Raw genomic sequence first — 27,983 nt, 5'->3', positions numbered from 1 at the left:
TGAGCTAATCACTAGGGTACAAAAGAAGCTGGGAAAGCTGTTCCAAAAATACAGGAAACTACTGGGTTCTTTCTATTCAGTACAGGGAGGCAGTGCCACTCCAGTACTGAGGTAAGGCTGCCACCTCCTCCAGACACAGCAGGAAAAAGGCATTCTCCACACAGGGACAGAGCCAGGAGTATGAGGAAGGTCAGGGGGCCTAAGGCTTCTCTATCCCAACATCATAGGAGAAACATTAGGTTAGAAAGGCACAGCCCACTCTCCTTCCCTTCAAAGACCAGGGTGGGGCCTGGAAGTAATGGTTCCTTCTTCTCTGTTCTCCTGTTTGCCTTTTCCCCGTTGAGGTGGGGAGTGGAAATGGGGAGGGGCATGGAGTCCTGTCAGAAATCCTGTAACGGGAAAGATGAAAACATGGAGACAGAACAACCCAAAGGGCAAAGAGATGATGGCAAGGTCCTCCAGGTGACCATTCTAGATCTCCTGCCCTCCCCCACCCTCCACCCCCACCCCCTACAACTACTCCTAAGGTTCCAAAGACAGCAGAGAGGGCAGGCCATGGGTTATGGCCTCCATCCACCTACTGCATAGTACACAGGTTACCTGTCAGCATTTCCCAAGGACACACAACCTCTCTTAACCTGCCTTCCAGTCTGTGTGGAGATACTTACCTCAAGGTTTAGCTCTGTAGAATCTAAGAGGTCCAGCCCGTGCTCACTGGGGGAAGTGTGCTAGAGAGAGCGGGTGAAAGTCAGATGGGCCCTTCTCACCTTCCCACCCATTACGTGGCAAACAATAAACAAGGGCCCTTTCTGAGGCAGCTCCCTGCAGCAGTGAGGGTGGGGGGCATGAGCCAAGGTGTGGTGGGCAGAAGGTTCAGAGCTAGAGGTGCCTCCTCTCCTGGGTTGCCACCCAAGTCCCTTAAATTTGTTCCGTTTGGAACCACAGAGTGCATTTTTCCTGAGGGAGGTTTAGGAAAAACTATTTTAATAGTGGCCTTGCTCTCTAATCTGTTTCAAGACCTGTTTTTTGTTTTTTGTTTTCCTTCCGAGTACCGGACTTCCGTTCCCCTGAACTATTCTGCCCTTTCTTCCCTCAGCAAACAGCAGAGAAGAGAGAAGAGTAACAGTAGCAGACACATAAAGAACCCTTCTCAGTGTGCAAGCTCCATTTGAAAGATGAAGTGGTTGAGCAGTCATGAGAAGCTAACTTGACAAAGTGATAGAGCTGAGGACTCAGGTCACCTCACAACTTCCTCGTGCTCCTACTGGCCTGGAGCCATTGGGGTGCGGCAGGACAGTGGGACCAGGGGACCTTCCATCATCTCTAGCTCTGGGACTCCTTTCAACTCTCGAACTCAGAGACAAAATACTTATATGGGGATTGAGAGGGAGCGTTATCTGAGTCCTTTGTGGTATTTTTGTTTTTCCTCCTTTTTTTTTTTTTTTTTAAAGAAGCCCAAGCAAATACAAAGGAACTTACAAATATTCTCCTTTACTCTGATTCTTTCACAAAATCCTAAGCAGCTTTCAGAGAAAGCATGTGGTCAGGACAACAGAGTAGAACTATTCTAGCTTCTATCTCATGGTTGCCTCTAGTTCTACAGGGAGAAGGGAATGTTGGGTCTGCTCACCTTGTCTGTTTCTTGCCATTCCTCACTTAACTCGTGAATTTCCAACTCTTCTTCATCCTCTTCCATGAGGCTGAGGCTGAGGGAAGTGGCAAAGAGTAAGGCTTTCATGGTGCTCTTTAAGGATGACCCCTGAGAGGCTCTGGGAAGCAGAAGGTGGAGCAGGCTCCAGGTTCCCACTGCTGTTTCAATCAGAGCAACTCTACTTCTACCAGTTCTATATGCTAGGGGCACGGGCACACATTATCCTGGAAAGAAGTGGTCTGTGATTTGAACAAGTCCAAAATGTATGGGCACAGAAGCAGTAGGTTAGTGGAGAACCCCTCCCAGTGGGTGCCAAATGTGAAGATGATGAGAAGCTCACCGGGTCAGCTGGTTGCCCAAACCAGGACCTGAAGGGTTGAGGAGAGTCTGGAAATGCTGTGGACTTGAGAACCTTGACCTCTGGTTGCCTGACAGGGGTTGGCTGTTGGGAATGAATAAGATCAGTGATGGGGATAAAAGTAAATAGTAAAAAGGGTAAGGTGAGTGATGTTACACAACAGGAAAGTGTACAAGGAGAAAGAAAATCTTAAGAAAATGGGAATGGTGTGAGGGAGAACCCGGGCACAATGGAGTGCTGCAGGACGAACAAGAGAGCAGAAATGGCAGGACGGAGACGGTGAGATGCCAAGACCAGCTGCCCAGAGCCGCCCTCAACCCTCACCCCTGGGTCAGCTCTGGTTCTGAGCGGCCTTCTTCCTCCACCTCTTCCAACCCCCTCAGGGGCTGCCTCCTCTTGATGGCTGTAGAGGTGAAGGTGGGTGTGGGTGGGATGCTGTTCAGCTGCAGGCTTTCTTCCTGAGACGAAGAGACATCCCCTCTCTGCTGCCTGGAGGGACCTGCAGAGAGACAGGTGTGCATATTCCCTACAGACCAGGTACTGTCACAGATGTTCCCTGTTTTCAAGACCTGTCCAGGGTTTGGTTAAGGAAAGTTGAAAAGAGAATGGAAAACCTATATGGCCTCATTGTGTTATGACTAAAAATGAGCATAACCCGACATACTAAAAAGTAAGGCTTACAGAAGGGTATCCAGGACTTGTTCAAGGATGATGAAAAAAAATCCCAACAAACTTAAAGTGGCAGTAGGAGCCCAGAAGCTATAAGAGTGGAAGCACGAGGCCTAGTGAGAACAGAAAAATTGGAGATGATTTTCTAAAAGCCAGGAAAATGAGATAACTGCAGTACCAGCGTGCCTCTGATCTGAAGGAGCAGCAGAGGACCCCCCCACCCAGTTCCCAGCATTAGTCTCTCCTGCAGAGACTCAAGAAGGCAGAAAAAGAGAAAGAATCCAAGGTTAACCCAGAAAACCCAAGTGACAGTATTTTCAAACTGATATTACTATTTTTAAACTGTAAATGTTCACACCCCTGTTACTCTCTGTCCCACAGCCATGTTTGCATCCTGTAACCAGTCACTGGAAAATGAACTGCTACTGGTCGAAGAGGACTAGAGAAAACCAGGAAGAGCTACTCATATAGACTTTGGGGCAGCTGGGTGGCTCAGCTGGTTAGGCATCCTACTCAACTTTGGCTCAGGTCATGATCTTGGGGTCATGAGATGGAGCTCTGTATCAGGTTCCATGCTCAATGGGCAGTCTGCTCATTGAGCTCATCCCTCCCTCTCTGCCCCCCTGTACCTGTATACACGCCTGTGTTCTCTAATATATAAATCCTTAAAAAAAAAAAAAAAGCCACACCCATGTCTTTGTATCCCCAGGGAGGACCAAGCTGGGCTCTCCTCCCCTCCTCAATGCATTCATGGCGTGATGCCCAAGGGCTCAACCCTTCAGCCTCTCCTATCCTCCATCTTCACTGGTTTCCTTAGCCACACAGCTTCCCATTTTTGAATACCAACTCCCAAATTTATCTCAAGCATCTGCCTCTCCCCCAGCTCCTATCCCCAGCTGTCCGTCCAGCACTTCCACCTGTGACAACGTGGCCAAAACTGGGGCTTCATTCTGCTTACTTATCACCTTCCCTATCTCAGTTGGTAGCAATGCCATCATCCCCAGTTGTTAGGCTAAAATCCTCTTTTTAGGCCAAATCAACCCTCAACTCCAGTCTTACATCCCACATCCAACTGGTCAAGAAATCCTATGAGTGATACCTTAGAAATATATCCAGGATCTGGCCACTTCTCACCAGCACCACCACTCCCCCAGGTCTACTCACTCCACAGCCTCCTTGCTGTTCCTTTGCTCCTGCCCTTGCCCCTCTACAGTCCATTCTCAACACAGCACCCAGGAGAAGCCTTTAAAAACATAAAAGAGATCCTGTTTTCCATTTCACTGCTGAGTAAAAGCCAGAGTCTGTACCCTGCCTCATAAGCTCTGCGCTCTTCCAAGCTCTCTAGTCTTCTATCCCACATACTCTCCCCATCTGCCATCTGACCTTCTCAGCTGTTCCCAGAACATGCCAGGTACATCCCCTGGGCACTGGTGCTCCTTTGGGGATGCTCTATGCTCTTCTATATACACCAGGCACCCCCGCTCCCTTCCTTGAGATCTTTGCCCAACACTCAAAGGCTCCACCAGGCCTCCCTCATCCCTCATGAGGAGACTGAAGCTCCTGCTTCCCCAGTGTTTGCTCACTTGCTTCCTGCTTTCCCACCAAGCACACATCACGACCTGCCACTCTCTAAAGAAGATAGATTTGTCTTTATTCGTGCACTGCTTTATTCCCAGCATATAGCGCTCAATGAATATCTGCTGAAAGGACAATGAAACCACTCTTTTCAGTCTTCTCCTACCTTTGCAAACCCTTTGTTAGGTAAACCATCCAAACTATACATCTACAAGCTTGGCTAGCACATACCTTCCTATGTTCTTCTAGTGCTACTCTACTAGTTCATGCTCCTCACTCTTCTTCTATTCAGCTTACATAAATCTTACCTGTTTTTCAAGCTCCGTTAAATTCCATCTTCCTGGTGAATCTTCATAAGCTTTGGATCAACTGGACTCAAAGTGATACCTTCCTTCCCTGCATTCTAAGGCACTCATCTGTCAATTCTTTAAATCCTCAGGAAGTTATCATTTACTGGTGACTATTCATAATTTAAATTTTCTTTAAATGTGTTTCCTCTCTCTCCCATTAGACAGTAAGCTGCTTGAGGATCCTTCCCAGCCTCTCAAACATCTAACACAGTATCATACACATAATAGGTCCTTAACAAGTATTAGTTAACTGATTAAAGCAGTTTCCTGGTGATATAAAAATACTCTTAAGTGGTATGCAAAAGACGTTAAAAAGAAGTTACACTCACACTCTACCTCACACCATATACATGAATTTACTCAAAATGGATGACAGACCTAAACCTAAGAGCTAAAACTAGAAACTTTTAGAAGAAAACACAGGTGTAAAAACTTCATGATCTTAGATTAGGTGATGATTTCTCAAGCTGACACCAAAGCACAAACAACAAAAGAGAAACTAAGTAATTTGGATTTCACCAAAATTAGGAAGCTCTGTTTCTAATTTCAAAGGCTACCAACAAGGAAATGAAAAAAACACCCACATGAATGGGAGAAAAATTCTGTATATCATATATCTGATATGAGACACTTGTATCCAGAGTATATAAAGAACTCCTACGACTCGTCAAGAAGACAAATAATCCAATTTAAAAATAAGCAAATGATTCGAATAGACATTTCTCCAAAAAAGATATACAAATGGTCAAAAAGCACATCAAAAAACGCTCAACATTAGTTATTAGGGAAACGCAAATTTTTTTTAATATTTTATTTTTAAAATTTTTTTTTAAAGATTTTATTTATTTTTTTAAGATTTTATTTATTCATTCATAGAGACACAGAGAGAGAGGCAGAGACACAGGCAGAGGGAGAAGCAGGCTCCACGCAGGGAGCCCAATGTGGGACTCGATCCAGGGTCTCCAGGATCACGCCCTGGGCTGCAGGCGGCGCCAAACCGCTGTACCACCGGGGCTGCCCGGGAAACGCAAATTTAAACCACAATGAGATACCACCTCATGATTGCTAGGAGATGGGGAAAGATAGGAAAGACAATAACCAGTGTTGTGAGGAATGTGGAAAAACTGGGGCCCTCATATTTTGGCGCTGGGACTGTAAATGATGCAGGAACTTTGGAAAACAGTTTGGTAGGAACTCGAAAAGTTAAACATAGAGTTACCATATGATCCAGCAATTTCACTCCTAGGTTTACCTCAAGAGAATTAAAAATATACGTACACACAAAAACGTGTATGTGAATGTCCACAGCGACAGTCAAAATGTGAAAGCAACCTTATGGAAGCAACCTAAGTGCCCCTCTATAGGTGAATGGATAAAGAGTGTATGTACACTGATACAATGGAACATGACTTAGCTTTCATTAAAGAGATCCTGCCATTTGTGACAACATGGATGGACCTAGAGAATCCCTGCTAAGTGAAATACCAGACACAGAAAGACAAATAATGATACAATTTTACTTATACATGGAATCTAAAGAACAAAACAAATGAAAAATCAGGAACAGACCCACAAATACAGAGAACTGGTGGTTGGCAGGGTGTAGGGGATGTGCAAAATGGATGAAGGGGAGTAAGGTATAGGCTTTCCAGCTATGAAATAAGTCGGAGGGATGAAAGGTACAGCACAGGAAAAACAGTCAGTGGTATTGTGATAGCCTATATGGTGACTGATGATCTCTATACTTATGGTGAGTACAGCATAACATATAGAGTTATCATATAGAGTTACAGAATCACTATGTTGTATACCTGTAACTAATGTAACATTGTATGTTACAACTATATTCCAATTAAAAAAAAGTGAAAACCACCCAGATGTCAATCAAGTGGCAAATGCATAAATAAAACATGGCATAGCTTTATAACAGAATATTACTTGGCCATAAGAAAGTATGAGGTACTGATATATGCTAAAACATGAATGAACCTTGAAAATATTCTGCTAAGTAAATGAAGGTAGCCATACAAGGCCCCATGTTGTAAGATTTCACTACATGCATATCTAGAGTAGGCAAATCCAGAAACAGGAAATAGATGAAAGATTCTGCCTAGGACTGGGGAACAGGGAGGAGGAGTAATTCAAAATGTTTCCTTGCAAACAAATGATAACACATCAAATTTGTGATTTTTAGGACATCATTACTTAAAATGAAACTGTATTTAAAAAGAAAATTTAAAAAAAAATCTTAGATTATAAAACAGGGGGATCCCTGGGTGGCGCAGCGGTTTGGCGCCTGCCTTTGGCCCAGGGCGCGATCCTGGAGACCCGGGATCGAATCCCACATCGGGCTCCCGGTGCATGGAGCCTGCTTCTCCCTCTGCCTATGTCTCTGCGCCTCTCTCTCTCTCTCTCTGTGACTATCATAAAAAAAAAAAAAGATTATAAGACAGGTTGTGATCTTGGGACTCCTGGGTGGCTCAGCAGTTGAGTGTCTGCGTTAACCCCAGGTCTGGGGATTGAGTCCCACATCTGGCTCCCTGCATGGAGCCTCCTTCTCCCTCTGCCTGTGTCTCTGCCTCTCTCTGTCTCTCATGAATGAATAAATAAAATCTTAAAAAAGAAAAAAAGGTTGTGATCTGAAAGTAAAATCATGAAGCTTGTGTAATAACCTTTAAAATTTGTAAAACAATAGAATAGTAGATGCAAAAAGGGGCCTCTTAAATGTACAGATTTCTTCATTCAATCTTTGGTTTTATGATTAGTTTCTATGTGATTTTTCACAGAGGTTTGCTATTTTTAGTTGGCTAGATAAACCTTGAAGAAAATGAGTATCCCTTAATGACACCACATGCTCAGTGAAATGTTTATTTGACCAAAGACCAAAGTTTGAAGGAGGCAAAAGACCAATGCTACTTATCTATGAACTAGCTAAAAACGGAGAAGTCATGATGAATCCTGATAGACAGACACACACACACACACACACACACACACACACACACACACACACACGGTACTCTACCTTCAGTACGCCTTTTCTTGTAGCGGGGGCAGCCCTGAGGACTGGTCTCTGCTATGTTCTCCACAGGGCTGAGGGAGTGGCAGTAGGTGGTGACTGGACCCCAGGGACAAGCAGGTGACTGGGAGATACGCTGCAAACACTTTTCCAGGTAGGACAGTCTAAGGAAGGGGTGGGACAAAGGGGCTGAGCTGCTCACCCACTGTTCCCTTCTTCTTCCCTGATCCATGTCATTACCCGCCCACTCACAGCAGCTGCTTGTCCTGATGGAAGAGTCGGGGGGAAAACTCTGAAAGGAGCTCCAGGAAGGCCAGGTTTGGGGGCTGACTGGAGGAGCCAGGTGGAGGCGGTTCAGACAAGGAGAACTTGATGCCTTCCCTTGGTGGAGCAGAATTATTTTAAGAAGACAGTCTCTCCCCATGTCCTGCCCAGAGCTGAAGCATCCCACCCAAGCATCCCACCCTCTCCTTCCCATTTGTCTCCCAGAGGACATCCACTGGCCACACTGACTGCCTTCTCTACATGCTTATCCCTCCCTCCAAGACCAGACTTCGGCTCTCCCTGTATACAGCCTTTGGCTTAGCCCTCTCAGAAAGATCCAAGTACCCTCCCCTGACTTCCAACTAGTACTTCCTTACTTGTGGAGTGTGACCACAAGGTCACGGTTCTGCAGCTGCTGGGGTCCAAAGCTCAAAGCAAACCTTCGGGCCAGATCCCTCATCTCACCAAAGGCTGGAAGCTCATTCAGGCCCTGGGGCCCCTGTTCCTGTAGCAGTTCTGTATATAACTGTGTCCACGAAGCATGGTACATTTGGGATAGAGAGGAACAAGTGGGAAGAGAGCAGGACAGCATTGCCTTCTCTGCCCAGAAATGCTCAAAGACTTGGGATGCCATCTGCTACTTTTACTCTTTCTTTCCTCCCAGACACTGCCCCTACCCCTGGCCCCCTACTGCAGAGACAGCCATCACCTTTGCTCTAGAACAATAAAAACATCTGTAGTAACTGAAGGCACTAAGAGACAACAGACTAGAAGAAAATTAGGAATTCCTATCATTTTACTGGTGCTGCTCCTATGCCCTGATAGCTGAAATCCTATGAAGTTAGGGTGGAAACTGCCCAACAACTAATACTTTCTACAGACCCATTAGTTACGAAGGAGACTGTCAAGTAGAGTCAAAGTAAGTTAGAAAGTTCCTGCTCTTAAGGATCTCACATCCTAAATGGCCAAGGGTTGAGCAGACAGTCTGGGCTACAGGGAAGGCACATCATAGGTCTGAGGTACTTCAGGCAGAAGGCAGTACCTGCTTGAGGCTCAGCAGCAGGATCTGGGAGCAATGACTCCGGTCAATCTGCCTTGCTCTAGTTAACGTTTCCTTGATGATGTCGCCATAGTCCTTGTAAAACTGAAGGACAGGAAACAGAAGATAATGTTTCACAAGACATTCCATTCTGTTCTTCCTTTACATCCCTCCTCATGTGAGGTGCTCAAAATAAACAGAAATCAATATAATGGTGAGTTGAGGAAACTGAGGTACACATCTAGATATCCTGTAAGGACTGATCCCTCTTCCATTCTTTTTCTTCTTCTTTTGTTACACTCCAGTTTATGGAGACTTAGTTCACAGGAAAAAAAAAAAAACTCTGGAAAGGAAATAAGATTATTTCCTTTCCAATGAATTTCTTCCTAACAGCTTTTCCCCATGATTGCTTACTACTGACTCTTTGGTTTCTTTATTCCAAACTTCTGCTGCCTTTTCCTTCCCACTTTTCCTGCAAGCCTGACACCACCACCTCCCCCACCTCGCCCTGCCCGGAGCCCTCCAGTGTTGGAAGTCCTGGTTGTGGTCAGCCTGACGCTTCACTGCACCTTGCTGTAGTGTTTGAAAACATCTGAGGCTGCATCCATGTCCAGCACCCCATAAAGCAACAGCTTGCAGAACCCAGCCAGGAGGCGGCGCCGCTGGTGGAGTTGCTCTATCTGTAAATGATCCTCCTGGGAATGACCTGGCTCACATTAAATGCAGAATGGAAATATTAGAACCACAGATTTAGGCCTCCTGCCTTTATACATCTGAGGCAGTCCTAGCCCCAGACCCTCCCTGAGCCCCAGGTACAGAGTCCTTGTACCACTGCCCAGTTCTCCAGGCTGGATGAAGACATGGTCCATGAGGAAGCTGGCTAGTTCAGACTGGAGAGTGGCTTCAGGAAAAAAGACAAGGGGTCTAAGGAAATCACGCCCCCCTACAATCATCTGAGGGCTGAAGATGAGAAGTAGATCACTCAGTAAGACAAAAGCCTGTTGGAAAAAAAAGAATGCTGAAAAAGGACAGGATGTTGATCAAGATGGAAATTATACAACTAATTTCCCCTTAGAACAAGGCTTCCTCTGACCACGGGGAGAAACATGCCTCCTTGGTCCCACCTAAGTAAATACTAACTTGCTCCTGGATCTCAGAATCCACATCTGACAGGCAGCTCTGGCAGAGTTCACAGAAGGCCACCATCCTGCCCTTTAAACTCAACAGCTGCTTCTGTGGAGACAGTGGCTTAAGGAGGAGGAATGGAGACACAGGCTCCTCCATTCCCAATCCCCCTACTCAGACCCATATTCACCTGGGAGGCACCTGATCCAGAAAGGTGAGTTAGTGTCCAGAGAATGGAAAAATAGACAAGAGTCAAGGCTGGCAGGATCACCTGTAACAACCAGATGTTGGAAAAATGGATGAGTCAGGAGAAGGAGGAACAGGGAGGAAGGGAGAAAGGGAAAGGCAAATAGGCAACACACATACAAAGCAGCAAAGAAAGAAAATGATATTGGGAGACACATGATTCCTTCTCTGGGGGGAAAAGAACCAATTCTGGACAATCTTCAGAGAATTGTCTTGAACAGGAATGCCACCTCCCCCTTATTTATCTGTCTCCTAGAATCCCTCAACATTATCCTTCACTCTCAGAAAACCAGAGAGGATGGCTATTTTCAGACATTGGAAAGTACAGTTCAACTTCCAGAGTGGAACAGAATAACAGCAAGCACCTGACTTTCCTCTCATGTCTACTCCACATTCCTGGGCCTGGAACTGCCTGGAATCACTAGCCACCTAAAACACAGAGCCCTTAAAAACTCTCTGCTTCCACATCTCAGACTTGTCTACTTGCCTGGTGAGGAACCTCTCCAGTGTCCACAGCCTTCTGGAGGAGCCGGCAGCATGGCTCATAGAGCTCCCAGCGACTTAGGTCATGAGCACTTTAGAAAAGAGAGGGAAACATTACGCAGGAACAAACAGGAGGAATCAACACCACAGACACCAGCAGAAACAGGAAGGAACAGGAGATGAGATGCTCACTTGTAGAAGGCAGAGAGGCGCTTCAGAGTGGCTGCCAGACTATACACCTCATCCTCATCTAGGAAGGATGACTGAGGAAGAAAGAGGATCCACAATGGGATTTTCCCCAAAACTCCTAGATTCATGTGCCCCATCTCGTGGCCCCCTAGGGCCCAAGTTTGGGGTGTCCCATCTTTCAGCCCCACTTCCTACCTGCAGCAACTCTTCCAGCTCCTGCTGGAAGCGGTCAGTCAGCAGGTCCATTAGCTGGCTGCGGGCAAAGTCTACCCGGCTGAAGAAGGTGAACTCAGGATTACAGAGCAGATAGAGGGCATGAGCACCAGCCTCAAGCACTGCAGGCTCTGCATGCTTCACCACCACCTCCTGGAGTTGCTGTAAGAATAGCTCCAGATGCTAACAGAGAGACAGGTGAGAGAAGATCATGTTGTGGGGGAGCAAGGGAGAGAGCAAGTCTTCTGGAGGGGAGGAGTGCTGAGGAAAATTTAAAAAATATGGCTGAAAGCATTAAACTTCAAGGATAAGATGTCTCTGAAAGGGTAGGCTTACTGATTTTTCTGGAACCCAGGTTCTTGAGAAGAACCAGACACTGGCAGTAGAACCTCTGGTCCTAGCAAGGAAGCAGCAAGGTATAGAACTATATGTTCCTCTCCTCACCTTCTCCAAGCGCCTAGTACAGTAAATGTTGAGGTCAAAGTACTTGAGAAGCTGGAGCAGGGGAGCAACCTTCTCCGCATCAGCTGAGAACTGCAGAGATTGAGAGGGAGAGCTACTTACTAGTTCACATATGCTAAGTCCTACTCCCAGTCCTCACTGAAGGCCATTTCCATTCACTGCTCACTCCCAGATACTGAACAGTGGGGCAGCTCTACCTTGGCCAGAAGCTGGGGCAGCAGAGGGATGAGATGCTCTGTCAGCTTCACCCTGTCGTCGGCTTGGATCTTACGTTCTTTTGGGGTTAAGCCCTGGAATTAGTCATTTGGGGGGTGGAGGGAAATGTGCAGAAAAACAGTGGCTCCAGAGGGTGTAGATATGTATCCCTCTTCCCCCACAACCTTATCTGCCCAGGAAGAAGAGAGAATTCATTTAGCAACTCCTTCAGATTTTTTTCTAGAAATGGAATTCTTTGAGAGGCAGAGAATGGGCACCCTTATCCTAGGGATAAGGAGTGACAATGCCTATCTGGATTTAATATTGCTAACCAATCCACCCACCCTTCATGCTGTACCTTCCTGCCAGTGATCCGCCCCACAGGTGGGTGACCCTCTGAAGCTTGCCGAACACTGGACACGAGGATTTCTATCAGTGTGCTCTCCTGCACATCGCCCAAGTCTGGGTCAGCAGGAGGATGAAAAACATAGAATCACAAATTAGTCATCCTTCATCTCCAAGTTACTCCAACTTCCCCACTACCCATGACACCTCTGCCTTTATAAGACTCTTGGTTTCCTACTAGGAGGTGAAAAGTCCCCTCCTCTGGCTACTACACAGTACGCACTCTGGTCCTTCTCCAGCAGCAGGCTGGTCAGACTCTCCCAGTCCTTTAGCTGAGACCCTGCACAGTCCCACAGGCTGTCTACTAAGTAAACAGCATGGTCATGGAGCTGTGGAAGAAGGTACATGTTGTTTTTTTTACATTTTTAAAATTTTACTTTATTTAAATTCAATTGATTAACATACAGTGTATTATTAGTTTCAGAGGTAAAGTGCAGCGATTCATAGGTTGCATATAACACCCAGTGCTCATTACATCATGTGCCCCTCTTTAATGCCCATTACCCAGTTACTCCATTCCCCTCCCCCCACCGCCCCCACAACCCTCAGCTTGTTTCCTAGAGTTAAGAGTCTCTTATGGCTTGTCTTCCTCTCTGATTTCATCTTACTTTATCTTTCCCTCCCTTTCCCTATAATCTTCTGTTTTGTTTCTTAAATTCTACAGATGAGTGAAATTATATGATACTTGTCCTTCTCTGAGAAACTTACTGCAACTTAGCATAACATCCTCTAGTTTCACCCACGTCATTGCAAAATGATAAGATTTTATTTGAAAAAGATACATGTTAATACTGAAGCCACATTAGAAAATTCTGGAAAGTGGCTACTGTTAAACTATGTCTTTCCTTCCCACAGTGCCAGCTCCCATCTTTCTCCACCAGCAGGTCTTATACACCACAGCCAAATAATACTTTCCCATACATCACCTCACTCTCCACAAAGAAGGACAGCAAAAGGTGAAAGAAAGTCCTCTGGGCACGTGGACTTCGGCGTCGCTCTCTCCCACCCACTGTTCTAGTCTCACATTCAGGGTAGAAGAGCCTGGTAGAATGAACATGGGGAAAAGGCCACACATGGGAGCAAATGAGGAGTGGAATAATCACTACGGGGGACAGAAAGAGTCCAAGGAAAGGTATAAGAAAAAGTGCAGAGCCAAGGGAAACCTCAAGGAGTTGAGAGAAAACAACAACAGATAGTATTATAGGAACAAATGAGAGGCCCTTACTCACTTCCAGTACAGAAACTCCCCTGCAGCAGACGCCAGGGCTCGGTTAGAGGCATATACAACAGGGTAGATGCCCTCACAGTCTGCATCTGTCAGTACCCCTTCCATGTTCCTGCCAAGAGAAAAGAATAAAAAGCAGGTAGATATGACTGTTGTCCTCCAGCACAACCCAGGGCTAGAAACCAAAAGAGGCAAATGAAGATTTGGAACAATCCAAAAGATGAACCAAAAAGAAAAAAAAAGCAACAAGGATTAATTGACAAAGAACTTTTAAACAAGTGGAAGAATGGAAGACAGAGGAGTAGAGAGTTAGAGAAGATGGAAATTTTCCCAGAGATGCTGCAACTCAGAAATGACCTCTATGTTTCAACCCACACATAAGAAAGAATCAACTTATGACAGGTGGAGGGCTAGGACTCTGGAAGGGCCTGTCTGATGTTAGAAAGGTAAAAGTATGAGATGCATGCCTCTCCACTCCCCAGGACTCACTTTAGGATAAGGGTTAGTAACTTGACAGCCTCCACCGCCACATCATACTCTCGGTCCATGGCCATGGAAACCATCCGGTCCTGTAAGGAAAGAGCACACTGCTCAAAACTTCATCATACTCATGCCCAAACATCATACTCTCATAGAATTTGAGAGATTCCTTAAAAAAAAAAAGGCACAGAAGCAGATGCTGGGATAGCTACACATACATAAGAGCAACAGGAATGGAAAGATAAGGTGGGGAAACAGGAACCACCAGAAAGAGTCAAGCACAGGAGTATGGCCCCAATTTCACCTTGAAGCGGCTGGTGAAGAGCTCCAGGCGGGCAGTCAAATCCTGGCTGCTGTACAGCCCTTTTAGAGCCTTCAGGCACTTCAGACGGACTTCTCGGTGCTATTGAGGAAAATGGAAGCATAACTGACTACTCCTCTACCCAACCCCCACTGGGCCTCCATACCCCTTACACAGATTACTCTTTCTGGGCCTTGGTGCCTCCATGCTGAGGACTTTGGGAGGACTCAGACAACAAACAAAAAGGTTAAGCAGAATTGAGCAATCATCATGAAAAGGCTGGTTTGGCTACAACCCTAGTACCCATCTTACTATCCATTTCTTGTTCTTCCTAGCTTTCTTGCTTTTTCCTAGGGAAAGTCTTTCTCTACTCTGGTTTGGAGGTGTTCCATCTCTTGGATGTACCTCTCTTCTGGTTTATCCTACCCTTCCCAATACCAGGGAGTTTTGTGGTTCACTGGGTTCCTTGATGGGCTGATCACTGGTGAAGTTTCCAAGTGGCAGGACCAGGAAAAGCTGCAGTGTCTCAGGGCACAAAAGAGGGTGAAGGCAACAGGAAAAAAAAGGACTGACTTCAACACTCACCTTATCATGCAGGGTCCAGCCAATATATTTCAAATAGCTGTCAGTGAGGAAAGATGTGCTGTAGCTTTGCATCCAAGACCCAATCTCCTCGATGCAGATAGCACGGATCTCAGGAAGGACATCCCTAGGCACAGACAGGTAAATGGACCCCTATTACCTTCTCTCCAAACTCACTTTCCATCCTCCCACATATCTTCCTGCCATAGAAGAAATGATTTTCTTCACTAAATGCCATGCTTCATGCCTTCCATTTCCTCTTCCCAATGTAAACACATAAAACATAAACCTTTTCTTTCTGTAATACTTCAGAAAATAATTGAGCTTATCCTCCCTGCCCCCTTTAAAACTGACTTTGGAAGTTAATCTAACCATTGGCTAAACTTCCACTTGAAGAGAAGATTAAATCAGCTGAAGAGTTCTTGGAAAGGCAGAGGTTGAAATCTTGTTGACTGAGGAAAAAAATATGGACACTATTTTTAACTTCATTCCACCAGTTCTTTTAAACAGTGTAGACCTCCCCTGCCTTTAGCACAGTGACACAGCAGGCTGGGTTAGGAAAAGGCCTGCGAAGTTGCACACCCTCAGAAAAGCCCTGCCTTTTGGCTCTTTGCTCTTGTCCTCTCAGGTCTCCAGTCCCAGGAAGATGAGGAAGGGAAGGTCCTCCGCAAAGCTGGTGCAAAATAATATCGAAAATGCCTTATTCTGTTATTTTCTCTCTCAAAAGAGCTTACAAGAGTCTTTGTAGTTGGGGATGAACTAAACTTCATGAATTCAAAACATCTGTTGTCACAGTTTTTGCTCCAGCTGCATTAGCGCTAGAACTAACCAAATAACCAGGGTCAGAGTGGGGGCCTTGCTACTTTTTACAGATTCTATAACCAAGGACCAGCTACTTCAACAAGGGGAGCCCATTCACTCACCTGTACCGGTGCACAAAGACACCCCTGAAGAGGGCATTCATCATCCCCTCAATCTCCTCTTGATGCTCCTGGAGCTGGAGGACAGGGAAGAACAGGTCAATCTTTCTCATTTTATGGCCTAAGGCCATAAAAATAAAGTATGACTCCCATCTACTTCCTATTACAGGACACAGTCTGAACCCCTGAAAACCTTCTAATTCTAGAAGAAGCTATAGAGTCAATTAATGCCTCAGAGGTTTCTTTGTATTTGGAAAAAATAATATCTCCCCTCTGGATCTGGTTATTCTGGCTATCTTTGACTATCCAGAGGTACTAGCTGGCAGTTATATACATTTTTGACTAACAACTGAGAAAATGAATTTTTAATAAATGCAGTTTAACAGAAAAACTAGAACTAATAAAAAACAAAAAAATAAGAGATTAGACCAATGGTACTCAACTGGGAGCCCCTCAGGGAACATTTAGCAACTTCTGAAAACATTTTTGGTGGTTAAGACTGGGAGGGGGTACTACTGCCATCTAGTGGATAGAGGCCAGGGATGCTGTTAAATATCCTGCAATGGCAGGACAGCCCCCATGTCAATAGTGCCATTGTTGGGAACCCTGGATTAGATGAATGATAGTTATCAAGGAAGCAGAATTATAAAGAGACTGACAAGAACAACAAGGAAGCGGGGTTATAAGAGAACATTCTTTAAGACAATTGACCCTACCTCTTCAATAAATCAACATACTGGGGGAAAATGGGGGAGGCAGAGGTTCTACACAAGATTATGACAGACTTAAGAAATATAATAAATACGGTGCATAATCCTTAATTTAAATCCTGGATGGAATTAACTATAAAAGGCATTTTTAGGACAGATCAGGAAATTTAAATATGAACTGGATTGGAAAATATTAAGAAATCATTATTAATATTTTTGAATGTGAAAATGGCATTGGGCTAATGTGGAGATCATTTTTTGGGGGGGATCATTTTTTAGATGAATTTTTTTGTATCTGGTAAAGTACATGTTTTAAGTCTTAGGTGGAAATACCAATGACCATAATTTACTATAAAATATCAAACTGGATGAGGCAATATAGTGAAATATTAGTTGTTAAATCTAAATAATTTGTATACAGTGTTCACTCTACCAGTGTCTCTACCTCTCACAACATTTAGAAAATTTCATATTGAAAAGGAAGGGGCACTTAGATGGCTCAATTGGTTAATCGGCTAGCTCTTGATTTACTCAGATCAAGATCTCAGGATCCTGGGATAGAGTCTTGTGTTGGGCTCTGTGCTCAGCAAGGAGTCTGCTGGAGGATTCTCTCTCTCTCTCCCCCTGCCCCCTCCTTCTGCCCTTCCCTGCCACTCACACATGCATGCTCTCTCAAATAAATGTTTTTTAAAATGAAGGAGAAAAGGGATGGAGAAAAGGAGAAAAGTGTGCCATTACTACCAAATTCTACAGAAGTTTGGATAAAGGAGATTGAGAAAAGACCACTGACCATATGGATTAGGAAGTCACTGGTTTGGAGAGAATAATTTCAAAGAAAAATGGGGACAGAAGCTAGGTAGCAAAAAAGAATTCAGTTGGATATTAAGAAATACTAAGAGGAAGGACAGAGATGGAGTAGTTCACAGAGAAGAGTAAAAGGAAGATCAAAGATCTACACACATTTATAAGAAAACAGTAGGGAGGAAGAGATTAAAAGCCAAAAAACAGGGATGCCTGGGTGGCTCAGTGGTTGAGTGCCTCCCTTTGGCCCAGGGCCAAGGGATCCTGGAGTTCCGGGATCGAGTCCCACATCGGGCTCCCTGCATGGAGCCTGCTTCTCTCTCTGCCTGTGTCTCTGCCTCTCTGTGTCTCTCATGAATAAATAAAATCTTTAAAAAAATAATAAAAAAATAAAATAAATTAAAAGCCAAAAGACAAATAATAACTGAAGAACCTAGACAAGTCAAAAAGAGATTCATGTGGTAGACACCATTTAAGACCTAACATACAAAAGGTTTAAGATCATACTGACATTGAAAACAATGAGAGTTAAGAAAGGCTTATTTTGGAAGAGACCTTGGTGAGGGATGGGAAAACAGTGCAGTTAAGACATGGGGAGTCCTGCCAACCTCATGCTGGGGGAGCCTCAGACAGTATAGGAGGGTAGGGAGAAAATCAGGGTCGCATGACATACATAACTGTTTGAAGGTTTAATCAGTGTAAAAGATTTTGTTAGAGCTTACATCCCCTCCAGTGGTCTTTAAGTTTGAAAGGATAAAGCAAGTACCTACAATGTGCCAGACTAGGCAATTCACTCACCATCTCATTTAATCTTCATAAAAAGGTAGAATTATCCCCTTTTTACAGAAAAGGAAACGGAAGCTTAGAGGTTACATAAGGCCACGGAACTAGTAGGTAATTGGAACAGAACTGAAACCCAGGAATGAGTGAAAGGCCTATTGCTTCCCAGTCCTTGAACAGTTGGCCTCCCTTGTCAGTGGCTGGCCATTAGTACTCCTGTGATGACCTGCAGACTGTATACTTGACCAGAAAATAAAAAGTTAACTCCTTGCACAAGATGCAAGCACAACACTTAAACACATTTTTGATAATGAACATAGACATGGAGACTAAGCAAAAGTGGAATTATGAGGAACTCTATAAAGTTTATTCTAAATTAGAAATAATTCAATGAGCATACATTCCAGAAACAAGCGTCAGTGACATCTAACATTATGGCTCTATTAAGACCATCAGACCCCACTTTTCATGACCTGAAAACGTTGCATAGGGGCCTGTGTCTTAGCAAAGAGAAGTGCTCAGGCCCTCAAGGCAGCAGCACTGGATGGCAACTGGGAGAGAGGGAGAGAAGAGGCAGGAAACATTTCTTACTTCTTTGCGCTTCTCCAACAGGCTCTCTAGCCGCTCAGGTGCTCTCTGTCCTGGCCCCTTATTTCGTTCAGCCTCATACTGTCGCTGATTATTGTCTTTGTGCAGACTCAGCTGGAGGGCAACTCTTACCAGGGAGGTCATCAGCTTCATGGCTTTGAGCCAGGAAAAATAAGAAAGGGGAATTATTACTTAGGTTGGAAGAGGGAGGATAGGTTCAAAAAGAAAGGAAAAAACCTTCTTGTGGTTCCAGTGGGAAGAGGAGGAGGAAGCAGGGAATGAGGCAGTTGGGGAAAACATACTATGACTGCTACCACCACTGCCACCAAAAACAGAAAAGGAAGGAAAAAAAAAAGAAAAGGGCAGTAAAAAATGAAAAGCTAGAGCAGAGTAACCCTAAAATCCGAAGACCTACTGTCCTGAACGGACATTTTTTCTCCCTCTTTTGGGCTTCATTTAATCCTCAGCATATTCCCAGCAGATGAGCTATGGGAAACAAGTTAAAGCTGTTAATTGTCATTGTAACCCACTTTTTTTTTTTTTAATACCATACTACTAGTGAGAAACTTGATTGCAAGTTCAAGGTAAGAGAAGCCTGGCCTTGAAGTAAAGGGCTAAGACAGAGAGAGAGAGAGAAAAAAAAAAAAGATCGGGACCAAAGAACAGAGGAAATCCCCCAGAGAACACTTAGACACTCAAATGAGTGCTCACCCGCTAGGGTGCTGGTGTGACGGAAGGCCCGGACCTGGGAGTCCGAGAGGCCAGTGAGCAGGGAGATGAGGTTGTCCATGGGGAAGCCATCATAGAGAAGGCTATACTGGCACTGATAGACCAAGGTCTTCACAAACTCACAGAAGCTTCCCTGGAACTTCTTCCAGGATGGACCTGGTGCTGTCAGGGGATAGTCTCCTGAGTCCTACAGAAGGGTTTATGAAAAAGATGAGAAAAGTGTTACCACGTCTATGAAGCTGTAGGGACTCTGTATGTCAAAACCCAATAGTACAGTAAAGATGTATCTTTGCTATACCTCATTCCCTGCTGTATTCAACTATAGAAGCATATTGAGATAACACCTACAGGTCCCTTTTTCCCACAAGAAACTTAACTCCTCCTTCCAAAAGCTATCCTATTTCCCAGAATCAGAAAAAGGGGGATAATGGGCCTTGTATTTTGAAATAAGAGTGGCAAGAGGATCCTGATTGTCTTCCTCCACCTCATTAAATTGTTCTGTTAGGTGCCGGATGATCTCTGAATTGGACATCTTCTTGAACATCTCAGGTGTCACAATGCCTGAGGAATGGAGGAGATGAGATACTTAAGAGAAAGATAACAAGACACTGACCATTTACACATATACCTGAAGATGAGCTAGGGGAATACACTGAAAAGAGCGTAGGTGGGGAATCAGAAGACCTGAATCCTAGTCCTAAATCTGCTACAATCTAACTGTGTATCTATTATAAAGCAACCTCTTTAGAGAACCCAAAGGAATCAAGAAATGGAAAGCAATAGAAAACAATGGTTAAAAAAATCCAAATGGGCATCTGGTTGGCTCAGTCGGTAAAGCACATGACTCTTGATCTTAAGCTAGTGAGTTCAAGCCCCACACTGAGCATGGAGCCTACTTAAAAAAAAAAATCCAAACAAAAAATAAAGCAATAAAACTACACCAGTTCTGGATTCCTGTAATACTGCTTGCCTAGGATTATCTTGCCCCAATAAATTAGGTCATGACCTCTGAGGATGTGGAGGGCCCACAGCTTCAGTGGAAAAATATGGAAGGAAGTGGCTGAGAAATAAGGATAAATGATTATTTCATCTAGAGAAAGGAAGACTAAAAGGTGTCTAATAGTCTACTTTCAAATTTGTGAATATCATCTTCATCACATTAGTGTGATTAGTTATTTTTCCCCAAAGGGTCTTAGCTCCAAATCAACATAGTTCCCTTACTAATCACTTCCCTATTTACCAATCTACAATGTATTCAAATCAGTGAAATTTTTCTCATGCTTTACCTTCTCTCTTTATTTAGGAAATACCTAGTCCCACTCATTTAAATGTAGCAAAAGTTTCATGACATAGGTACAGAGAGTTAAGGATTACAAAGGGATAGGAGTTTCCTCACCTTTACACCCACAAGATCGGATGAAAAAGTTAATAAGCTCCAGAAATCCTGCATCCTGGTCTTGCTTGTAGTTATCCAGCCACTCATCCACCAAAGACTAGGAAAATAAGATGGATGATTTCTGTTTCTGGCAATATGACAGACAGGAAATCCTATATGATTGTCCCAACTGAAACAGCAAAACTTCTGATTAAAATATTAAAAACATCTTTTAAAATGTATTGCTGAACCAGAATGAAAATGTAGAACTCCATGTAGACCAAAAATGAAGTGAAGGTATCAATCCTGGGAGATAAGAAAGCTGATTTTTGCCCTAAGAGTTCTATTAAACACTGGGAATCCTGACTCTGTCCAGACGGCTGCATGGAATGTAGAGCATAGGATATAGAGCCTCTGGGTTTTCCAAGAAGAGAGATCTAAAAGGAGGCTTCTGCAATAAAGCTAGGTACTGCAAAAAGTCACATCATGAAAGCAGGAATGAGAAATGAACCTATAGTCAAGCCAGAAGGCAACAAGCAACAAAACCAGCTTGTTAGGACTAGTGTGGGGGTGGAAGGGAACAAAAGAATTCTCCCTTGAGAATTCATAACCATAAGTCAGGTCTCAGGTCCTGGATTTGCAGTCCAGATCCACACGACCTGTACGATCAGAATACTGTCAATCAGAGAATTTAATTCAAAATGAACCTGGAATGTCCCCAATTAACTACCAGAAGCAAGTGCAGATTCCTCTCTTAAAAACCTACCTGTAACCCGGGGCCCAAAGAATTCTAACAGATAGAGCTCCTAGAAAAATGAGCAGTTCCTCGTGAAACTTAGTAAAGAAATAAGGCACTGAAAATAAGAATTGGCAGGAAAAAACAGCGGAATTATATTCAGACTTCAAGCATTAAAGTTATTACAGATTATAAATCATGCTATGAATAAAGAGATTGAAGCTTTAAAGTAGAAGCAAAGGACAATCATTTTTGAAAAAGGGCAAAAAGGGATGCCTGGGTGGCTCAGCGGTTGACTGTCTGCCTTTGGCTCAGGGCATGATCTCAGGGTCCTGGGATCAAGTCCCACATCAGGCTCCCTGCAAGAACCCTGCTTCTTCCTCCACTTATGTCTCTGTCTCTCTCTGTGTGTCTCTCATGAATAAAGAAAGAAAATCTTGAAAGAAAGAAAGAAAGAAAGAAAGAAAGAAAGAAAGAAAGAAAGAAAGAAAGAAAGAGGGAAAAATCTATAGAAGTGAAAAATACAATAAAATTGAAACTTGAACAAATGGATTAAAAGCAAATTGGACACAGCAAAACAAAAGATGAATGAACTGGAAGATTAAAAGAAAGAAATTATCCAAAATTCAGCCTGGGTGCTCACTTCAGAGCACATATACTAAAATTGGAACGATACAGAAGATTAGCATGGCCCTTGCACAAGGATGACACCCAAAATTCAGCCTGGAGACACTAACTGAAATACTGATAGAGCTACTAAGAGACAAGGAGAATAGAGGGAGAAGTTCTAATTGATGTCTAAATGAATTGCAGAAGTAGATAATGGAATGATAAAGGGACAGTATCTGAAGAGAATTTTCCACAGTTGTTGAAAGATATCTTCAGAACCTAGAAGCCAAAAGATTTCAAATATGACACATAAAAAGGAAATTTACATCTTTAAGCACTCTGTAAAACATCAGAACACAAAAAATAACTCTCAAAAACAGTCAAGGCAAAAAGAGATCACTTAAAAAGTATTTACATGTCATGGCACTTACAAACAAAGCCATTTACAAATTAGATCTGCACAAATAGGGGTGCCTGGGTGGCTCAGCAGTTAAGCATCTGCCTTCAGCTCAGGGTGTGATCCTGGAGTCCCAGGATGGAGTCCCACATTGGGCTCCCTGCATGGAGCCTGCTTCTCCCTCTGCCTATGTCTCTGCCTCTCTCTGTGTGTCTCTCTCATGAATAATAAATACAATCTTAAAAAAAAAAAGATCTGCACAAATACATTAGAGCCCCTAGCCATATATGGGTCTAAAAATTAAACCAAATAAAAATTTAAAAATCCAGTTCCTCAGTCACATCAGTCACACTTGTAAGTAAGTACTCAAGAGCCACATGTGGCTAGTGGATACTATATTAATGATGATACATAACATTTCCATCATTACAACATGTTGTACTAGACAGCGCTAACTTAGATGGCAGCTGGCCTTCAGCAGCAACAAATGAAGTCAGAAGGCAGTGGAATAATCTTTTCAATGTGAAGAGACAGAAAAATACCATCTTAGGATTCTATACCCAGCAAATAACCTTTCAAGAACAGGAATAAAAGACATTTCATACAAGAAAAAAAAAGCTTGCTAGTAAACTACCTAAAGGAAAATTTAAAGGATAAACTTGAACAGCAAGAGAGTGAATTTGTATTAAAGATGTGAGAAACAATGATAAGCAAAATGATAAAAATGTAAATACAAATACTGTATAAACAGTAATGTCTAATTTGTTGGAAAAAGGAAAATAGACATAAATAAAACACTACAAGACAGCATGAAAACTTGCAGGGACAATTAGAATTAAAGTGTGCTTAGGTTCTTATAGAAGACAAAAACCAAAAGCAAGCAAAGAAAGAAGAAACAGAAAAGGTAAAATAAAGCAAAAGTACATAAAATGATAGAAATAAATTCATATGTACCAATAGTGACAATACATGTAAATCAATCAAACTCTCTTGTTAAAAGAGAGATTAACAAAATGGATAAAAGAACATAATTTAGATATGTGCTATATGCAGAAGACAGACTCCAAACATACACAGAAAGACTGGAGACAAAAAGGTAAAAAGAAGAGTGCCTGGCTGGCTCAGTCAGTAAAGCATGTGACAATCTCAGAGTTGTGAATTTGAGCCCCAAGTTGGGTGGAGAGGGTCCTTAAATATAAAGTCTTAGGAAAAAAAGTATAGAAAAAGATATTAAGCAAATACTAATAAAAATAAGCTAATGTAGATTATATTTATAAAAAACAATTTTTGTCTTAAAATATAAAAAGTGACAATACATAACAAAGGTTCAATTTACTAGGGAACAAACACTCAAAATATTTAAGACAAAGATAGATGTGAATACAAAAGTAGTAACTAAAAAGATCATCTTTGTGGATTTTAATACATATCTCTGTAATTGACATACCAGACCAAAACCAAACAAAAACCTGAAAACCTAGTAGAAATATCAAAGAAGTATCATTTCACTGTGAAATAGCTTTGGAAATGAAGTAAATGCAAAATCATAAAGCTAGTCTCTGTAAGTTTCAAAGACATTTTCTGACTACAATGCAATAAAGTTAGAAATCAATAATGAAAAAATATATATAGAAAATTCCTTATGTATGAAAACATAGACTGTTCCAGAAACTATAAAAATCTACAGTACACAATATGACTAAATCTCAAACAATCAAAATAAGTCACAGAAGACTACACAAAAATGGTTCATTTATTTAAAGAACTCATTCACTGGTGACAAAAAAATATAATGAAAGACAGTGGAATGATTAACAGAAAATTAACTCTAGAAGTTATTTCTGGGTGGTGAGGGAACTGTGTGGGCCAGATGGAGAAAAGATATACTATGACACTATTAATGTTTCATTTCTTGAGCTGAGATTAGCGATCTGAGTGATCAAATTTTCTTTAAAACTACTTTTGAGCTTTCTACTCTTTTAGATGGTATCAGAATTACAAAACAATTATGGATAAAAATTCAGGGAGGGAAAGAATTAGATGTAACTGTTAACGTGGAGCTAAAACATGACAAGAGTGAACAAGCTGCCACCCATATCCATGATTTCTCTCTAGATTATCCAATGCCACTGCTTGCCTCCTCTGTCTCGATTTCTATCCTGTTCTGTGGCGTTCTCTCACACCCAAGGTCTCCCTTATGACATTCCAAGGATTCATTCCATGGTCTTAGCTCTGACTCCTGATATGTTATACTCCTTAATTGTCCACATTAGATCAGTTTTGTAAACATTTGCTCTTATCTTTCTACCCTACAAGATGGTAAGATGGTATCAAGAAACAGAGGGTGAGACAATGTTTTACCTGCATGTCACTTTTGGCAGCTTTCACAGCATCAAAGAGATCAATGGCTGTTGGCTCTGAGTCTTTCTGGCCATGACCACATACCATTTGGGACCCCTTCTTTGGATGTTTTGCCACCTAGTAAGTATAAAGGAATATTTTTAGGCAAAGTGATATTAACACTTGCTCTCATAACTGTCACACAAGTAGGCTTAAACCACCAATTTCACAGCAGAATCTGAGTTACTGAGATCTGAAATAACTAATTCTTACATTGTCAACTTTATTATTTTTCTCCTTTTAAAAATCCCCTCAGGAAAAAAAAATCCCCTCAGGCCCATTCCTGTTCCTCTGTATCCCTAATGCTGTTCTTTTATTCTTTTCTCTTCAAAATTTACCTTCTTCATACTTGTGTCCCTTAACACTTTTTAATAAAAATTTGTCCTTTCATCAAACTTATCACTGGAGTCTTTTCTAGGTTTTCTTTTGATGCTTCCCAGACCAGGTTCAAAACCAAAACAAAATCAAATGACTCACTGGGGTTGTTTTCAGTGGTCGTTTTGCTGCTCTCTTCTTCACGTTGCGTCTCAGGTGGTCTTCAAAGTCACTGCCTTCATCAGCTGATAAAGAATCACTATCCCTATGAGGGAGTATGGTTCTTTTTAGATACAAAATCCCAGTCCCTCCATATAAAAGGGCAAATGAATCATAATTTCTTTGTAACTATAGCCCCCTTTCCATGGGAAAAATATATTGAGATTTTTCTTTTTTTTAAATTTTTATTTATTTATGATAATCAGAGAGAGAGAGAGAGAGAGAGAGAGAGAGAGAGAGAGGCAGAGACACAGGCAGATGGAGAAGCAGGCTCCATGCACCGGGAGCCCGACGTGGGATTCGATCCGGGGTCTCCAGGATCGCGCCCTGGGCCAAAGGCAGGCGCCAAACCGCTGCGCCACCCAGGGATCCCTATTGAGATTTTTCTAAATAAATTTGTTTACTGTTAACAGAATGGAGACAAAATCTTAGAAGAAAACTAACTTGAAAAAAGCAGTGAAGATTAAAAATGAAAAACTGAGGTGGGGAAATGACAACCCTTTCCTAACATTCTCTCTGAATAAAAAAAATGATATTCGCTTAAGCAGGGAGAGAGAAAAATCAGCATGGCTTAGGAAGTCATTATTCATGCCTAAACTGGAAATTAATATGTGCCTATAGTTAAATTTCGCCTCTTGAAACAAGTTCACAAGTATTTTTTTAGAGTTAAGTTTAAAACATAGATATAGGGGATCCCTGGGTGGCGCAGCGGTTTGGCGCCTGCCTTTGGCCCAGGGCACGATCCTGGAGACCCGGGATCGAATCCCACATCGGGCTCCCAGTGCATGGAGCCTGCTTTTCCCTCTGCCTGTGTCTCTGCGCCTCTCTCTCTCTCTCTCTCTGTGACTATCATAAATGAATTAAAAAAAATAAAAATAAATAAAACATAGATATAATCTGGCCCCCAGTAGTAGCACTGATATATATGTCAGAGGAAGCCAATTAAAAAATAACCAGGAGATAAATCAGATCTTGTATGAGGTTATTTTTTTTCCTGGAAAGATAAAAAAACATATATATTACTAAAACCTTCACAAAGTAAGCTCATAGATAAGGACAGACCAATCTGTTTATAAAATTCCCCAAATGAACACAACACACCAACTAACAAGTATATACTACTTGTTAGGAAACAAATAAAGAACCCTTTACTTGTCCTCCTCCACCTCCCGGCTCTGGACAGAGGCTGTACATGTTGAATATACAAATGTATTCAAGAGGGATCCCTGGGTGGCGCAGCAGTTTAGCACCTGCCTTTGGCCCAGGGCGCGATCCTGGAGACCCGGGACCGAATCCCACGTCGGGCTCCTGGTGCATGGAGCCTGCTTCTCCCTCTGCCTGTGTCTCTGCCTCTCTCTCTCTCTGTGTGTGACTATCATAAATCAATAAAAATTAAAAAAAAACCTTTTAAAAAAAACAAATGTATTCAAGAAAGGTCTGGAAGAGCTGGATGGTAGGTTTAGAAAAAGATATATTATTTTTGTTGCCTACAACATACAAGGTAGGAAAAAGAAAAAAAAAAAACAAAAAAACAGCCAGTAGAGCTGGAGAGGATCACTATTCTGAACCAGTAAGCTTCTCTTATGTTTCCAGAGTCAAAGGCATACAGAGGGGAAAGCTGCCCGCACTGGAGAAAGTCGCGCAATACAAGTTCTCACCAACTCCACTCACCCCTGTGACGCCTGGTCTGAGTCCCTGTCACCATAGGGCACACTGACGGATGAACTGGAGGACGCAGAAAAGCCCCTCTGAACACCTCCTGCTGTTCTCCGCAGCGGGGAGGACACCGTGCTTGGGGAGGAGGAGGACCGCAGCGTAGGCATGCTGGTCTAGCTGCAGGAGAAAGAGGAGAAGAGAGGGCCTCTAGGCCACCACGTCTCCAGCCTCGGCCACAACCATCCCCTTTCCCTCCAAGGGGACTGCTCTGCCACTCGGGGTTGGGATGTGGGCGCACAAAAAAAATGGCAAGAGTCTTGCCCTAAGGCATCAGGGGTTCGGAGACACCACAGACCCACGGACGCTGGTTGGGAGTCGCTCTCTGCAGACATCCCTCTCTGCAGGCGTCCAACTGTCGACTGCCAGCCAGCTCGTGTCTGCGCGCTACAAATAAAAACTCAAAAAACAAAAAGGACTCCATCTTTCATTTTCAGGCTGGCGCCTGATTCCACATGGAATGGTATGGAAAGCGCTTAACAATCTGGGGCGTGGCCGCCATTAGAACAGGGTTAGAAACGCTGAATGAGTAAAGGCAATCGCATTCTCAGACCCATCCTGGGGTAAGTGGGCTGAGGGGCTTCCTAACCATTCAAAACAGTGGCTATCAGTCTCTTAAGGGCTGGGGCTAAGGGTTCCTGGCCTCTGTGAAGAAAGCCACTGAGGCATGGAAGAGGGCAGTTCCTCTCCTCAGGGCTGGGAGGGCGGGGAGAGGGCCTATTCTTGGGTCCAAGAGGAGTCTCACTGAGCCCAAAAGGGCGACGTCTGGATGGGCAGCGATGAGGAAAGAGCACTGCTTCGGGTCCTTCGGGGTTGTCCCGTCACCCCACCTCCACGACAGGCGCCAGCGGCTTCTCTTC

General features: G+C 43.3%; 1 protein-coding gene and 1 non-coding gene across 2 annotated transcripts; one reads left to right on the top strand and one right to left on the bottom strand.

Moving 5' to 3' along the window:
• Nucleotides 1-70: 70 nt before the first annotated feature.
• Nucleotides 71-27,942, bottom strand: STAG3 (stromal antigen 3). The gene is made up of 34 exons (XM_055340588.1): nt 27,869-27,942; nt 27,082-27,243; nt 25,354-25,456; nt 24,838-24,954; nt 20,756-20,852; nt 19,844-19,920; nt 19,342-19,546; nt 18,634-18,785; nt 15,755-15,828; nt 14,835-14,958; nt 14,253-14,351; nt 13,958-14,037; nt 13,473-13,580; nt 13,170-13,284; nt 12,467-12,572; nt 12,197-12,300; nt 11,841-11,933; nt 11,626-11,715; nt 11,164-11,364; nt 10,972-11,042; nt 10,784-10,871; nt 10,241-10,321; nt 10,066-10,158; nt 9,755-9,923; nt 9,495-9,631; nt 8,929-9,030; nt 8,264-8,412; nt 7,875-8,003; nt 7,629-7,786; nt 2,334-2,508; nt 1,992-2,093; nt 1,631-1,706; nt 669-728; nt 71-389 (listed from the first exon to the last, which is right to left on the bottom strand). Exons 2-34 carry the CDS (start codon nt 27,231-27,233, stop codon nt 381-383), a joined length of 3,696 nt encoding a protein of 1,231 aa, XP_055196563.1. The 5' UTR covers nt 27,234-27,243; nt 27,869-27,942; the 3' UTR covers nt 71-380.
• On the top strand, nt 22,106-22,209 carry LOC129520325 (U6 spliceosomal RNA). The gene has a single exon (XR_008666562.1). It is a non-coding gene; the product is annotated as a U6 spliceosomal RNA (small nuclear RNA).
• Nucleotides 27,943-27,983: the final 41 nt, after the last annotated feature.

The sequence above is a fragment of the Nyctereutes procyonoides genome, unplaced genomic scaffold (genome assembly GCF_905146905.1).
Source record: "Nyctereutes procyonoides isolate TBG_1078 unplaced genomic scaffold, NYPRO_anot_genome, whole genome shotgun sequence".
NCBI classification, from domain to species: domain Eukaryota; kingdom Metazoa; phylum Chordata; class Mammalia; order Carnivora; family Canidae; genus Nyctereutes; species Nyctereutes procyonoides.
This window is presented reverse-complemented; position numbering and strand designations above follow the sequence as displayed.